The sequence below is a fragment of the Choloepus didactylus genome, chromosome 3, assembly GCF_015220235.1.
Source record: "Choloepus didactylus isolate mChoDid1 chromosome 3, mChoDid1.pri, whole genome shotgun sequence".
Taxonomy (NCBI): domain Eukaryota; kingdom Metazoa; phylum Chordata; class Mammalia; order Pilosa; family Megalonychidae; genus Choloepus; species Choloepus didactylus.
This window is the reverse complement of record NC_051309.1, coordinates 151,151,642-151,168,132: the sequence shown is the minus strand read 5'-3', so window position 1 is coordinate 151,168,132 and position 16,491 is coordinate 151,151,642. Positions and strand designations below refer to the sequence as shown.

The following is a 16,491-nucleotide window of genomic DNA, read 5'->3' as shown; positions in this document are numbered from 1 at the left end:
TAAAACATGTCTGAAGTTTAGAAATACCTCTCTTTTGTAATAGTCTCAAATGGCAAGTTTCAGGATTTGTGCTTGAGAACCAGCCTGTACAGAGATTTAGTTTCTCTTATTGGTTGTTCAATACTGCACTCTTAGGAATATTGCACTTTTTGGCCAAGGAAACCATAGATCATGATAAAAGAATATTCAACCAATTTCTTTATCTGAATTCTTATGTATATATTTCCCTCCAATATGGACCCAGAGATGACTATTAAAACAGGGTCATTTCTAATTTCACTGTATCATTTTTTTAAGTGAGCTATATTTCGGAATTGAATACTTTGAAGGAAAACCACTTAGTGTATTACTCAACATTCTCCAATTTTTATTTCAATACTCACATATTTTACCTCTATCTCTATCTCTATCTATACGTATACCTATACCTGTATCTATATATCTGTATCTACATCTATATCTATATATCTATCTCTCTCTATATATTGTGTGGGGGGGTAATGCAGGTTCTAACTGACATCTGACTTTGAAGAAAGGGTGTCTCATACACATCATCCAATACCCACCTCCCTCTTGTTTATTTATATAAATGCTGATTTTTAAAACAAAATCACCTTTCCCATTTGGGTAATTTTACTTGCTTTTTTCTTTGGGAAATAGAGACAATTTTCTGCTTAATTCTGAATATTGACTAACTAAAGTGAATTGGAATTTCTATTTTTTTTTTTTAATAATCCAAAAGAGATACAAGAAAAATCCCATAATGATTCACAAAGTAGAGAGAGAAGAATCTGATGAATAAAAGCATTAAATCCACATATCGATGACAACTTTTTAAAAACCTATTTATTTAGAGTTCAATGTAATTTCTTTTCAATGTTTTTAGAAGGAAACACTATGATTCTTTAAGAGAGGGTTAGGACACATTTTCTGTAAAGATCAGATAGTAACAGTTTCAACTTTGTGGGCCCTATGATCTCTGAGCCATAGCTGTGCTCAAATAAAACATTATTCACAAAGGGGGCGGGATACAGACATGGCCCTGAGTTGGTATTTTGCCAGCCCTTGTTGTAGGAGGTAGGTGTTTAATGGACTGCAGGGGAAGGAAAAACATAGATAGATAGATAGATAGATAGATAGATAGATAGATAGATAGATAAAATCAGGTGTTCTTGACAACACATTAAAGAACCTTACAAATTCCTTAAATTTCTCCAACAGCTGAAAACATAAATATGCAGCACAGATGATTAAAATCACCATATCAAGGTACATTTCCTTTGATGCAGAAAGAAAGTTAAATGGTACTGGAAGGTGGTTCTGGGGTTTCTTGCCACCTCCTTGAGGGTAGACTCTTGGATATACCTTTGAAATTCTTCCCAAACGTTCCATTATCTTCACTTTAAAAAATTCCAGTACATCCCTAAAAAACTATAGTTTACACAAGATTCTTTAGTCTTCTTTTGTGGTCAAACTCTGTCAAGGGTATAGGCATGTTCAAACAATGGGCTGTTTTTAAAATGGCATTTTCCTGTTTGCTGCAACTTCATTCAAAGAGAAATGTGGAGTGACGTTTGTGGAGATCAGTGTGCTCTGAGAACTCAGAATAGGTACAGTATTAACAGGTAAAGTAGGCACTGAGCGGGGAGCAAGAAATCCAGTCACCTGAAACAGTCTGTTTGTAAGTGGTTCAACCTCAGCCATCCTCCCATATTATTTGAAAAGTGAAAATTTTATGGTTAAAGAATGAATAATAACCAATTTTTTTGAAAGGTCTAAAATCTTTCTGTTCTCTTTGCAGGGCAAACACAGCACTTTCAAGATGCCTTTTCAGGAAAAGATGCGAGTCTTATGGGGTTGCCACTGGCTTTTTATTATGGAATGTATGCGTATGCTGGCTGGTAAGTTGAGGTCTATCTATAAGTCTGGTGGGTCATTTGGTTTATTCATTTCTTCAACTACATGAAGTGCTAAGCACGGTGCTAGGTAAGTGTGAGTAGCCACACTCCAGTGCTATATGCTCTACTTAAAAAGAGAAGCATGGCAGGGGTCCCCTCCACCAGGCCAGTTACTGTGCACATGACTTAGCAAACACATTAACTGAGATTTCCAGTCAATGTGACTACTAGATTTAGCCTGATATAAAAAGCAAACAAATGCGGGGTAAAAGCCAGTACAAGCCACTTACAAGTATGTATCAATAAGGACATAATAGTGCCATGAGGTATTAAAGATTAGCACTTTGCTTGTCAAAACGCCTTTCATCTGAAACTGCAAGGGTATTTACAAATAATGATTAATTGATTTTCTCCATTTTCCTATGAGACAGGGAAATAACTCAGGTAGAGAAATAAGGAAAACATTCCCCATAGGCAAAATACTACTGTAAACGCAGGGAAGGAAAAACATAAATAAATACATAGACAGATAGATAGATGATAGAGAGAGAGAGAGATAGATTAGATAGATAAACACATTAAAGAACCTTACAAGTTCGTTTAATTTCTCCAACAGCTGAAAACATAAATATGCAGCATAGATGATTAAAATCACCATGTCATGATACATTTCCTTTGATGCATGTCCAGCTGTGACAATGTTCTGGTTAAAGCATTAGAACTGTGTATTTATTCCTTGCTTTCTTCAGGTACTTGAAAAACAATAATTGTCGATAAGAGTGGGATTTTTTTTTCCTACATAAATTTTATTGACCTAGGAAGATTTGGTTAGAGTAACTCCTGTAAGAAAGCTCACTATGTAGAAAGTATTATTTAAACATCAAAATCATTACAGTAAGATTAAATTGCACTTTCTTAATTAGAGACAATCTTTCTTTTTCTATTAATTATAGATCTAATGGTTGTAAAGCTTTACCTGGAAGAACAGTATATGAGCCTAAAAATAGTATCAGGAAACTCTGTTAGCTCAAAAATTATACAAATGTATTTCAAACACAAATATAATTTCCTTTTGTTTCTTTGCTTTTTAGGCTCTTTCCTTCCAGCTCATGCATGAAATGTAAAGATATAGTTCGAAAATAAATGGAGTGTTTAGCCTATTAATCTCATTGAATTATGAAAATCTAGCATTAGAGGAGAATAAGGAAAGTACAGGAACTTAATATTTTAACATGTCTTTTGAGGCAAAATATGTTTGAAGGCTATTAGAAGATTGTAGCTCTAAGGAGACCAGTGTAAAACATTTGTATATTCCCAGAACATTTTTTATTTTTATAGCCATTGTGTGTAAGCATTAGTCTTGAATCACTCAATATTTTTGAAGTCTTTTTGTTTCTGTCCAAAGCACAATGTGGTGCTGGGCAGAGAAAATAACTGCATTGTGATCACAGAATCAACTATCCCGCGGCTATTCAGCCTAATGATCACAGCCCTGGGGACCGGGGGCAGCAGCCAAGCTACTCGGGAAGGTCACAGAAGGAAGGCAGAGTGGAGTGGGAAGGTGGTAAAAGTTTTTAGCTGGAGCCAAGTGTTGGGAACCAGGCAATATTCAATGAGGAATGTGGAATGTGGAGATAGTCACAAGGGAGATTTGATTAATTCTGTTGAATGGAGTTTCTTTTGCCTCAGAGTACAAGGCATCTATTCCCACAGAATCTTAAAATACTCCTTTACCCTGCCACCCATCTCTCTCCCTCACCCCAGCACTGAATATTCAGGTCACCTTCTTTATTTTGAGCAAATTTTCTCCACTGCTGTAGGCTTTTGGGGGCTGATAGAAAGAATACTCCATGCATGAAAATGCTTTTCATGTTGAATTGTCTTACTATCTTAATATTTAATTTTATTGATACTGAACCTAAAATCTCCCTCTTTTTATAGGTTAAGTGAGGTTCATATGAATCTTCATTTATAATTTTACTCACTTAATTCTTATATCCACTTCCTATCCTAAAGATGAGGAAACTCTTTTTCCTTATATTCTTGAGGTTCAGTCACAACGTTGGAAAAACTTGGCCAGGATTTTAAATGGAATGTTAAATGATATGATTGACTTATGTAGGAGGCAGATAAGTGATGTGTTTCTTTTACAGGTTGTTGTGCTACCTGAATGCTGCCTAGTGAATAGGTAGAAATAATCTGGTTGTTAATCTACGGCCATCAATCTTAGAAAAAAATCTGAGTTCAAGGGAAATAGTCTGTTGGTTTGGAGATCTAGAAGCAAGGTTGATATTTGGATGTAAATGGAATAAGATGGAGGCTAAAAGAATTCTGAGAGGGAATGACATTTAGTCATTTTCCAAAGTTGACCCAATGTCTCTGACCTCTCTCTGTTGTTCATGTTATAATTGCAAGATTGGGCTGTAGAATTAGAAACGGGACACTGTGAATGGGCTTCCATCCCAGTGCTGCTGCTGTGACAATGTTTGATGGGAAAAAAGCTGGGGGGAGGCACTGCAAATGGGGTGAGACTGAAGTATCTATTATCATCAGAATTTACTATCTAGGTTGTAAGTAAAAGCAGAAAGACTGCTTTGATTATTTGGTGGCCTTGCGCTAACTGTTAGCAATTTCTCTCTCCTCCATGTTGAACAGGAAAGAGACACCACAAACCTTGGGGAATCTGAAAAGAGTAGGCTTTTGGGTATGAGGAACACAGAGGCTTTCTAGAAGTATAAAAATTCCTTCATGGAAACATGATTAGGGAAAAAGAAATCATTCAACCAATCAGGTCACAGAGTTGGGTCAGAATAACTTTAATATGATTGCCAGTGTCTGCATTCAGAGAAACACATCTGCCAGTCAGCCTGGTGGCCCTGGGGAACTCATCCAATTTCAATCCCATAACCTGATTCAAAGCTAAATATTGCTTGGTGGGATTTTTTTTTTTTTCTGAACTGTGTGATAGAAAATAGTTTTTCTATGTCATTTTTTCTCCCTTTTAAATCCTATCCTCAATGGATTTAGTCTTTCTAAAGCACCTGGTGGGATTATTTTGTACCATTGTGTCAAATCTAATCTAAAGCATAAGCTTCTTTTTAAAATAATTCACATAGTTGGGTATTGGGATGCACTGCCAGTTTTACAGTGCCTTCTATATACAATCATGGAAAAGCTGGAACAATAATTCTTGTGAATATTCTCTAGAGGTATTCAGGAGAGGTAAACCAAAAAGGATCCTATGGACTCATTGCTGGAGACTAGGAGAGCATAAAGGTGTATTTCCCACAGGATGTGAATGTTTGGAACAAAATGAGAAGCTTCCTCCTTCCCATCCTCACCCTGCCCCAAGCCCTTTCCTTTTTGCTATTCTCTGGAGATACAGCAAATATTTGAAATTGTGTTCTTTTTCATAAATATTTCCTTTCTTGCTTTAACACTGTTCGAAAAGACCAGTTTCTATAACAATTATTAAGGAGGAACTGGCTATTTTTGATATACAAGAAACCTAGAAATGCTGCTTTTTTTTTTTTTGCATTTTCTTCTTTTATATCCCATTGCCTCAGCCATATAACAAACATATCAGATCCCTCAGAGTACATATTCCAAATATAGGTATTGATTGTTATTTGCTTTCCTAGCATAACTAAAGCCTCATTTTCAGAAACTTACTTTCTAGTCATAAAAAAAAAAAAAAAAATCCTTGGCTCCTAACTTTATAGATCACCTGTTTTGTTATTGTTTTCTAAGATAGTTAAGTGTTTCTACTTAAAACATAGTTCTAAAATGTTAGACATCTTAAAACATCAACTGCCTACTTGTGAATTGAAATGGAGTTTTTATAATGATGGATAAGACAGGTTGCCTCATCTTTGTTTTACATTATGAGACACTTTAAGTATATGACAGGCTGATGGACTAACATTCCAGCCATTTGGTTTTAGATTGCAGAGAATTTGTACCTACAGTCTATGCTTCTGTGTATTTATGTGGAAGGTTATTTTACCTCCCAAGGAATTGTAAGGGAATAAAACAGTGTGTGTGTGTGTCTGTGTGTGTGTGTGTGTGTATAATATGGCTTTTTATTTTGTGAAAATTCTTTAAGCCTATGAAATGAGGAGGAAGAAGGGCCTTGGTCTTTTTGTGTTTAGTTCTTCTCATGATGCCTTAGTTTTCCCATTTGCATGATCCTGGTATTTATATGTTTGTTTGAGGATGGAGTCTGCCTCAAACTTACATCTTGGAGTCTTGAGAGAGATGCATGATAACTTTAAAGGTCTCCAGTAGATCCTTTAGGTTAGAGAAAGAAGTCAAGAATGCAAAGGATGCTATTGGTAGAATCATACAGTGAAAGAAAGGAATCAATGTCTCTAGGGCATTTAGGATGATGTTTACATTCCTATATAACTTGAAAGTGAAAAGACTGTATATCTACAATGCTTCTTGTCACTTAAGAGACCTCAAAAAGTTTTCAAGACTTGGAAAATGTTCAAAATATCCAGCTCTCTAGTTGTCAACTTAGAGTATAATGACTAACACTGTGCCTAGCATTAACTACCTAAATACACACACACACACACACACACACACACACACACACAAAGACAAACAGCAACTTCATTGTTCTGTGACTTGAGATTATTCAGGATGCGTGCTAGAAAACAGTGAACTGAAAGGAAGAAGTGTGAACAGAGAATTTACTAACCTTTATCCCATTTCATAGAAATTATTATTATTCTATATATTCATATATATTATTCATAGAAGCATTCCTGTACTTTGTACAGGAAAACAACACAAAAATTCATGGGCAGAAGAAGGAAAATTTAAGAATTAGAGTGCAAAATGCAGACTGAATGCTGAAGTTAATTCATCTGACTTTTATTGAGCATCTACTGTGTCAACCATTGGTCTAGGAACATATTACTGATGAATAAGACTTGTCTTCAAGCGTTTTGTAGTCTGGTCAGTGAGTCAAATGTTCTTGCTCACTGCATTTCTATCTGGGAAACTAATAATAGTTCCCTAAAATGGAGAAATTCTGCTGTTGTATTTATATTGGACTCTGGTTTTTGGTTGACCTATCTCAACCATTAAAATTGGGACTCCCAGAAGGCAAAGACTACCTCATACTTAATTTATTTTCTCACTCCCTTTGCCTTACTTTGTGCTGCAGAATGCTCAGTGGCTGCTGAGTGCATGCTCTGTGCATAACCACTCTTCCGTGCCTCTGAACTCATTCCCTCTACTCAGTCCGGAATGTCCTTATGACAGTTCGCCAGTGTTGAATGTTAAGCATTCTTGAAGACTCAACAAGGGGTGTTGCCTCCTCTAAGAAATCTTCACTGACCCTCCCAGGCTGGACAGGTGCCTCTGCTCAGGCTCCCATGGTAACCTGTGTCTGCCTCCAGCATTGTCTTCATACCTTTTTCTAGAACTTTCTACAGACTGTGAGCTCCTTGAGGAGAGGGACTCTGAACTTCCTACCTTTATATCCTGTGTCTGAGTCATGTTAAGAACTCCATAAATATGGTTTAACAGAAAAATTATTTGTGGGAATTTTGGTTATTGTAGTAAAACTTAATTTTACGTATTTACTTTTGATGTTTTCATAATTATGATTAAACTTTTAAATATTCAAAAGTTTGAAACTTTGGATGATAATTGTAAAATGTATTAATAGTTTTTAATGTATTTATATATTTTCTTAGGTTTTACCTCAACTTTGTTACTGAAGAAGTAGAAAACCCTGAAAAGTAAGTAGCCATATTTATTCTGCAGTTTTTATGAAGGATAAAATTTAAAGTTATATAGTTTAAAAAGGAGGCCTGAAAAGGGAAATTCAGCATGGGCTAGTGAACTTTATAATTATGATTATAATAATTGCATCATTATCATTATTATTCTTTTAGGCTTATAAAGTTTATTTGAATTTGTCATAAGTTATATATAAATAACTTCATTGTATATTCTGCATTCAATACTAAATTACCTTATAACCTGAAAGCAGAAAAGAATAAAGTTTTATTTTCATCCCCTACTTCTTATAAACATAGACATGTAACTTAACATGAACTCTCAACTACCCACATTGTTCCATAAGTCATAAACTCAAAAAGTGGATTATTTCTAATAATTTGTATGGATTTTTTATAACTACCCAATTGCAAAATGTAATATAATTAATGAATAATTAATTATGAAAGCCTAGAAATATCTGTAGAATGTTATAGGAAATTGGGAGCTTGGATTATTGCTTTCATTTTTTTTCTGAGACAACATTTTTGATGATTAGATGATGTGATGATGACTTAAATAATGCTTCTAAAGGAATTAACATAAGAATGAATTATTTTTATACATTATATTATATATTATTCATAGAAGCATTCCTGTACTTTGTACAGGAAAACAACACAAAAGTTCATGGGCAGAAGAGAGAAAATTTAAGAATTAGAATGCAAAATGCAGACTGAACGGTGAAGTTAATTCATCTGACTTTTATTGAGCATCTACTGTGTCAACCATTGGTCTAGGAACATGTTACTGATGAATAAGACTTGTCTTCAAGCATTTTGTAGTCTGGTCAGTGAGTCAAATGTGTAAACAGATAAGTGTAAACACAGCACGATTGCTACCATAATAGGTTATTTACCCAGTGTGACAGAGGGCAAAGGAGAAAACCGTTTATCTAGGGATGTGTGCTTATTTGAAGTCTCAAATGTAAGTGAACAGAGAGAGAAGAGAGAAGAGAAAACATTTTTAGGAAAAGGAACAAATACAAAGGTGAGTCAGTATGAAACAACCTGGACATCAGAGATTATGCCTAAGGCTTAACAATTAAGGATAGTCTAAGAAACTCTGGCACCAGGTATATTGGGAGATAGTTAAGCAGATGATATCTGGCCAAGTACCAGAGTTGTCAGAACTTTAGAATACATAAACCAGCAACTGAGGTTAAAACATTTCAGTGTCTGATTCAACTCTTAGGCAAATCAATATGTACTTTAAATATGTGAGACGGTGTTTGATTAAGAAATTTGACAAGTTTATGACAGTATTGCCATATTTATAACTGGAATTATAGTAGAGAGCACACACTTTCCAGGAACTAGTTCTTTTTAGTATTAAATGATCAGCTATAATCAGGAGCTAGAGTTTATGACACTAAATTCATACTGAGGATTACAGAGATTAAATGGTTTGCTCTGTCTTTTTAATTTTTGAGAACGGTTAGTGTGTAAATGGCAGCACAGAGATAAAACAGCTCTTACTAAAATATTTATTGAATACCCATTGTGCACAAAAGATTACTATGGTTTGTGACTTTCTTTTAAAAATTACTTTAAAGAGACCAATTATTAAATTTAATATCAAAGAATATTTCTTATGGAAAAAATGGAAAATTGTAGGTCTGTGGAGATGACCTATAAGGTAACATTTATTACATCAGTGACATAGCTATAGTTCATATTCTTTTTTAAAGTAATTTAACAGTTTAAAAATAGTGTTTTGTTTGCCATGTATAGAATAATACTCTTGTATATACTAAGCATATTTTAAAGCTATTTATGTCAGTATTGCCCCTACTTGAATTTCGGATGTGGCAAACCCATCAAGGACTGTCTCTTTCCTTCTGTCTTTCTTTCTTAAATCATTTATTTTGCACCTTGTTGATCTCCATGATTCAAGGTATACAAATCCCAAAGAATAGTGATGTACTGATTCAGAGTTTTTATTGTAAAGAAATGCCCTCATATGAAAAACATGGGAATATTAATTGCACCTACTTCATTGGGTTGTGTTAATGCATTAATAGAAGCAAAGTGTTTAAACTATTGACTGTCACTTTTTAATCTGTACATAATTGGCTGTTATTACTACTACTATTATTATACTTATTTTGGGAACAAGTGTAAGTTTATTTATACACCAGTGTTTTCTAGGGTTCTATATCCAAAGTGATTAACTTTTTTCTCTGCTTTCGAAACAAATAAAAAAATTATTTCCTACTATATAGAATCCTATTTTCTAAACTTTCAGTCCTAAAATTGAATAAAATGCAAGTTGAAATTGCATTTTATAATATACTCTAATGCACATATTTCATTGAGTTTTTATATTTAGAGAAAATAAACTTGCCATTTAAAAGGAGAAAATGTAAAATGTAAAATCTTATAGGAATTTAAAAGTATTACCAAAACTGATTTAGACTAAGTTTATTATCACTGATTAAATTGGATAAAATATTTTCATTTTTTGGAGATCATGATTCTGCATACTCATTAAATAATCCTAGAATACTTTTAATTTGATATATTATTTTAAGGTCTTAAATTAAGGAACTGCTCAGGAGAGATGACATAAAAATCTCTGGATTTTTGAGGTTAAGATAATAAGTGACTGATAAAAGTTATGTTGAACAAAGTAACCTCAGTTACTTTTTTTCCATTCATTTTAGTACTCAGGTATTCAGTTTTCACATGTAGGATTCTGTGAAAAATTTAGCCAATGCAGTTGTTTTCTCAAAATCAGAATATGAGAAATCCAGAAAATCCCTGCAAAGTACAGTACAGGCTAAGATTGTACTAACTATTTATTAACCAAAGAAATTTAGGGTTGTGAACAATTTAATCAATATCTTCATTTTAAAAATAAAATCTCCTTGCAATGTGGACAATCAGTCCAGGTCTTTTAAAACTAAATCTGTTTTACACATAGAGGATGCTTCTGGAAATACTTATGGTTGCATATCTTGAACAGATGGTAAAATTATGTGGACCTAGTCCAGATGTGTAATTTCTATTATTTTGTAGGTAGACACAGCTCCCAAATACCTTTAGTAACAAGGAAGAATAATTATGATTCCATCTCCTTTGTGACTTGCCAAGAGAAATGTGTTTCCCAATCAGTCACAGTTGCTTGCTTCCAGGTGTGCTGCAACATGCAACTTTCTGGCAGCTGGTGAAATGAATCATCAGTCTAAGATATAACAACTTTTACTGTCCTCCTCCACCTAGGCAATAAAATTTTCCTAAAGTTGTGCTCTAATTGAACAGGTGATGATTGCATTAGACCAGTAAAAATTGCATTGTGGTTTAAAAATATGTAAAATGCAGAGCAAGGTTTCATGATCACCTTTGACTACCACCTATGTGCAATTTAATTTCTGTGGAAATTTTTCATATTACCTAACATTAATCCATGAAACAATTTCTGAACATCTATTACGAGCATGAATTATAGAACAATTCTGTAAGTGTTTTAACAAGTGAGAGAGAAACGAGGAGATGAAAGGAATCAAAATAACTAGCTCATGACTTCTTTCTTCTATTAAATATCACCTACTCTTTAAAAATTAGAAAGCATTAATTCTAACATTTTGGGCAAAATTCCTGTTGACATGATTGCCTTTGTAATGTTAAGAAAGTCTCTCATGGTCTCTTTAATGATGCTTTCCTTTGCAAGAGTAGCTTTGGATCTATAGGAGTAGCAAATCATTCAAAAGCATTTCATATTTTCATATATATATACAATAATTGTGATTGAACTTTTATAGTAATATAAAAATTTTCATTTAAAATTAATCTATGGCATGGTGGCTGGCTCTACAAATTAATATTTTGGAGCAAGGATAGTATTTTGAGGAACATAAATGTCCAAAGTTTAGACCATAAACGTGATAGCATCCTAAGGACTATCTGAATTTTAAAATGTTATTTTCCACAAAAATGGCAAGTGTAGTAGTAATGATTGCTAATGTAGACATTTGTTTGTGAAAATCAAAGTGCTTTTATTTGCAAATATAATGAGCTTTACTTTCGTGGGAACTATGCAATTTATCAATGTTCAAAAAGTCATGCTGCACAAAGAACTTATCATTGAGATGTATAATGTTGGTAAATTCTGCTCTTACATTGATTAATCATGTCTTGTGTTGATGAAAACCAAGAAATGAATTACTTTTCTTTGACTTTGGGGGTCTGAGATTAGTCAGTTTGCTTATTAGACTTTTTCCAGTTGTTCTTCTCACTTCATTTATTCCTTCTAAAGAGTTGAGAAACAGTAGACTTAGAGGAAGTCAGTAAAGCATGATATCATCAGTCAATTTTGAAGAGCAGGTTATCAACATGCTCTGAATAATAAACATTAATAGAAGGTTTAAATAATCAGAGTGTCATGTTTAAATAATACTTTGCCTGCTTCCAGTTTATATTAATTGATGCCTGAAAGTCATCACACCTTTTACCAGTCATAACTTAGAAGAAGAGAAACTTGGTTTGGGAAAAATGCCAAAGAACTTTAAGGCAGTGCGATCAGTCAGACTGGTTCACAAATGGTCCAAACAACCACGTTGTTTGCATTCAATTCTGATGTTGCTACCTTACATTCTTAGTATATGGGTTTTAATTCTTTACCAACTTGTATTAAACCGGAGGAAAGACATTTACCAATAGCACCTTATTGTTTTAAAAGGCCTGTGGCTTACAGGACACAAAACACTGTTAACTTGATTAGAAGCAAAACAAAAAACCAAACCAAACAAAAAACATTTTGCCCAAATGTGTTGAAGCAAAGTTGCATGACAAAACACTAAGTATTGTTTTGAAGTATTTTTTTTTAAATTTTTAATGCAATTTTATTGAGATACATTCACACACCGTACAATCTATCTAAAGTATACAATCAATGACTCACAGTATCATCCCCACATTCAATTTTAGAACAGTTTCCTTACTCCAAACAGCAACAAAAACAAGAGAGAACTCTAAACATCCCATACCTTTTATCCTCCACCCCATCATTGACCCTTAGCATTGCTGTGATACATTTTTTACTGTTGATGAAAAAATATTAAGATATTACTGTTCACTATAGTCCATAGTTTGCAGTATGTATGTTTTTTCCCCATATACCACTCTATTATTAACTCCTTGTAATAGTTTCATACATTTGTTCTAGTTTATGGAAGAAATTTTTTGTATTTGTACTGTTAAATCACAGTCATCATCCACTTAATTTTTATGAGAAAATTAAGATTTACGGTGTTGTACAGTCCCTTGTTTTGACCTCTGGCTTTCCTTCTGGTGACATATATGACTCTAAACTTTCCGTTTCAACCACATTCACACACAGTTCAGCACTGTTAATTATACTGACAGGAATGTGCTACCATCACCTCTAACCATTTCCACACATTTAAATTCAACCTGGTTAAAAATTCTGCACATCTTAAGCAACTGTTCTCTACTGTAGCCTCATTCTATCTCCTGGTAACCTATATTCTATACTCTATGTCTATGAGTTTACATATTATAATTATTTCATATTAGTGAGATTATACAATATTTGTCCTTTTATGTCTGACTTATTTCACTCAACATAATGTCCTCAAGGTTCATCCATGCTGTTGCATGCTTTAGGAGTTCATTCCTTTAGGACTGCTGAATAATATTCCATTGTATGTTGATACCACATTTTGTTTATCCATTCATCTGTTGATGGACACTTGGGTTGCTTCTATCTTTTGGCAATTGTGAACAATGCTGCTGTGAACATTGGTGTGCAGATATCTGTTCATGTCCCTGCTTTCAGTTCTTTTGGGTATATACCTAGAAGTGGGCTTGACAGGTCATCTGGTAATTCTATACTTAACTTTCTGAGGTACCACTGTCTTCCACAGTGGCTGCACCATTTTACGTTCTCAACAACAATAAATGTGTGTTCCTTTAACACTTGTATGTTCCTCTAACACTTGTAATTTTCCAATTTTTAAAATAGCCATTTTAGTGGATATAAAATGGTATCTCAATGTGGTTTTAATTTTGCATTTCCCTGATGATTAATGATGTCCACTGTCTTTTCATGTGCTTATTGGTCGTTTGAATATCTTCTTTGGAGAAATATCTATTCAGATCCTTTGCCCATTTAAAAAATTGGGTTCTTTTTTATCATTGAGTTGTAAGAGTTCTTTATATATTCTGGATACAAGTCCCTTATCAGATATATGATTTATATTGTTTTCTCCCATTCTGTGTGTTTTTTTTTTTTTCACTTTCTTAATGGTATCCTTTGCAGCTCAAAAGTTTTAAGTTTTGACAAAGTACAATTTATCTTTTTTTTAATTTTTTTTTTTTTTATTTTGTTGTTGCTCATGCTTTTGCTGTTCAGTCTAAGAATCCTTTACCAAATCCAAGGTCATGAAGATTGATTCCTATGTTTTCTTCTATTAGTTTTATGGTTTTGGCTCTTATACTTAGGTCTGTGATCACTTTGGAGTTAATTTTGGTTCTGGTGTGAGTTAAGGGTCCAACTTCATCCTTTTGCATGTGGCTACCAGTTGTCCGAGCACCGTTTGTTGAAAAGATTTTTCCTTCCCCATTGAGTGCTGTCCCAGTTTCCCAGATGCTAAAACAAATGCCATACAATGGGTTGGTTTTAACAACAGGAATTTATTGGCTCATGGTTTTGAGGCTAGCAGTCCAAAATTAAAGTATTAGCAAAGTGATTCTCTGTCCTCAAAGACTGTGTTGTCCTTGGGGCTCCTTGACTTTTTCATCCAATGGCAATATTCTCTTCTTTCTCTTCTGGGTTCCATTGACTTCTTTTGCAATATCTTCTCTAAACTTTTTGAATTGATTTAGCATTAGTTGTTTAAATTCCTGTATCTCAGTTGAAGTGTACGTTTGTTCCTTTGACTGGGCCATAACTTTGTTTTTCTTAGTGTAGGTTGTAATTTTCTGTTGTCTAGGCATGGTTTCCTTGGTTATCCAAATCAGGTTTTCCCAGACCAGAACAGGCTCAGATCCCAGAGGGAAGAAATATTTAGTATCTGGTTTCCCTGAGGGTGTGTCTTAGAAAATTGCTCCACCCTGTGATGCCTCAGGTCACTGTGCTTTTCTGCCCAGCAGGTGTTGTCTGTTAGCCTATAATTCTTGACTGGTGTGAGGAGGTAGGGCTCTGTTCCTCCAGGCTCTGGGGTCTGGTTCTGAATGGAAAGGGCCCCACCCCTTTCCTCCTAGAGAAGACAGACCCCCCAGGTGGAGGTCCTTAGCATTTCAATGGTCTCTCTCTCTGCTTGTGCTGTCTCCACCCTTCCCCGAGTCACAGCCCTGGAAACTGAAAATGACTGGGGCTTTCTCCACTGAACTGAAAAAGAAACAGATAGTCCCCTTCAGACCCAGTCCAAGGTGACCCTCCGGCTCTCCAAGGTCAGTCGTCACCCAAAGCCTCTGTTTTTTGGGGATTTGTACCTGTAGTGAGCAGTTCATACTCGCTACTTAAAACCCCAGTTGGAGCTCAGCTGAGCTATACTCGCTTGCTGGGAGAGAGCTTCTCTCTGGCACCATGAGGCTTTGCAGCTCGGGCTATGGGGGAGGGGTCTCACGGCTTGGATCCGCAGGTTTTACTTAGAGATTTTATGCTGTGATCTTGGGCATTCCTCCCAATTAAGGGTGGTGTATGATGAGTGGATTGTTTCATTTGTCCCCTGCAGTTATTCTGGATTATTTACTAGTTGTTTCTGGTTTTTTGTAGTTGTTCCAACCTCCATTGACTTCTGACTTGTTGCTTCTCCCATGGCTTTCTCTCTGTCTGTTTTGAAGTATTTTATCTTATACTTTGGCCTTTTAAGGATGCAGTTTTCTATGAGAGACAAATATGCTTTACATGCGTTCTAGCTTTCTAACTTAACAGTTGCTAGAAAATATCATGTCTTGATTATGTGTGGATAGATTACAGTAATATAATTTTGTGATTTTATTTTGTGATTTTTTATTACAAGTTCATGTTAACTACATTCTTAGAATATTTCCACATTTCATTTTCAAATACTCAAGTGATATCATTCCAAGGTTTTAAACTAATTTTCATAGCAAGTTACCTCACTATAAATAAATGTATATAGAAAAATATGGATTTATTAAACAGATTTAATTTCTAAACATATTTGCCAAGTGAATCTCTTAAAAACTGAAATCTCCTAAAAAAGTTAAATTGTTAAATTACATTTATACGCAAGTTTACAAATATCTGTTTGGCAAAATGAGGTCCCTCTTTAATAACAACGAGATTATTTTAAAATGTGACACTGCTTCTCTTCAATTGTTGAAATAATTGATAACTAAATTTAAATCCTTCTATTTTGTGTTTTTCTTCCGGAAATATACATAAAGTTTGGTAAATCTATTTAAAATATGTTTCACAGTAGGAGAATTATACTGGTTGAGCTACTGAGGCAGGCAAAAGGTCAGTATTTGGCCGTATGTCACAGAGAAGAGATAAATCCGTGTTCAGTGAGCCAGGTCACCAAGTTACTCTTCCTTGCTTTTGCTCCGTCTAAAAATTTCTTACTACTGGAACATGTGGTTGATGTACCTTGGGATCAAAATTCTTGCATTTGTTAGCTTCACATATGCATAAAAAATATATTTGGCTCAAAGTTAGTTTTCATATAAGAATGAAGTGTCAAATAAGTGGTGCAGAAATTATAGGATTATATTATAGTATTTTACCATGGGTGATCAAAAAAGACAGATATAAATCCTTCAAGTGCTTTGTGGAAGTCATTTAGCTTCTTCTTCTTCTTATTATT

The 16,491-nt window shown here is 34.4% G+C and overlaps 1 protein-coding gene across 2 annotated transcripts in view; it reads left to right on the top strand.

Annotated features, from left to right (window-relative positions):
- Window positions 1-16,491, top strand: part of SLC7A11 (solute carrier family 7 member 11) — a 63,627-nt gene that overhangs the window by 16,452 nt on the left and 30,684 nt on the right. For both annotated transcript variants that reach the window (XR_005215960.1, XM_037830673.1), the window contains exons 5-6: window positions 1,802-1,901; window positions 7,610-7,654. Coding sequence is in view for 1 of the 2 variants with exons in the window: in XM_037830673.1 (XP_037686601.1) it covers window positions 1,802-1,901; window positions 7,610-7,654 (145 nt within the window). In the remaining variant the exon portion in view is untranslated. The remainder of the gene's footprint in view (window positions 1-1,801; window positions 1,902-7,609; window positions 7,655-16,491) is intronic.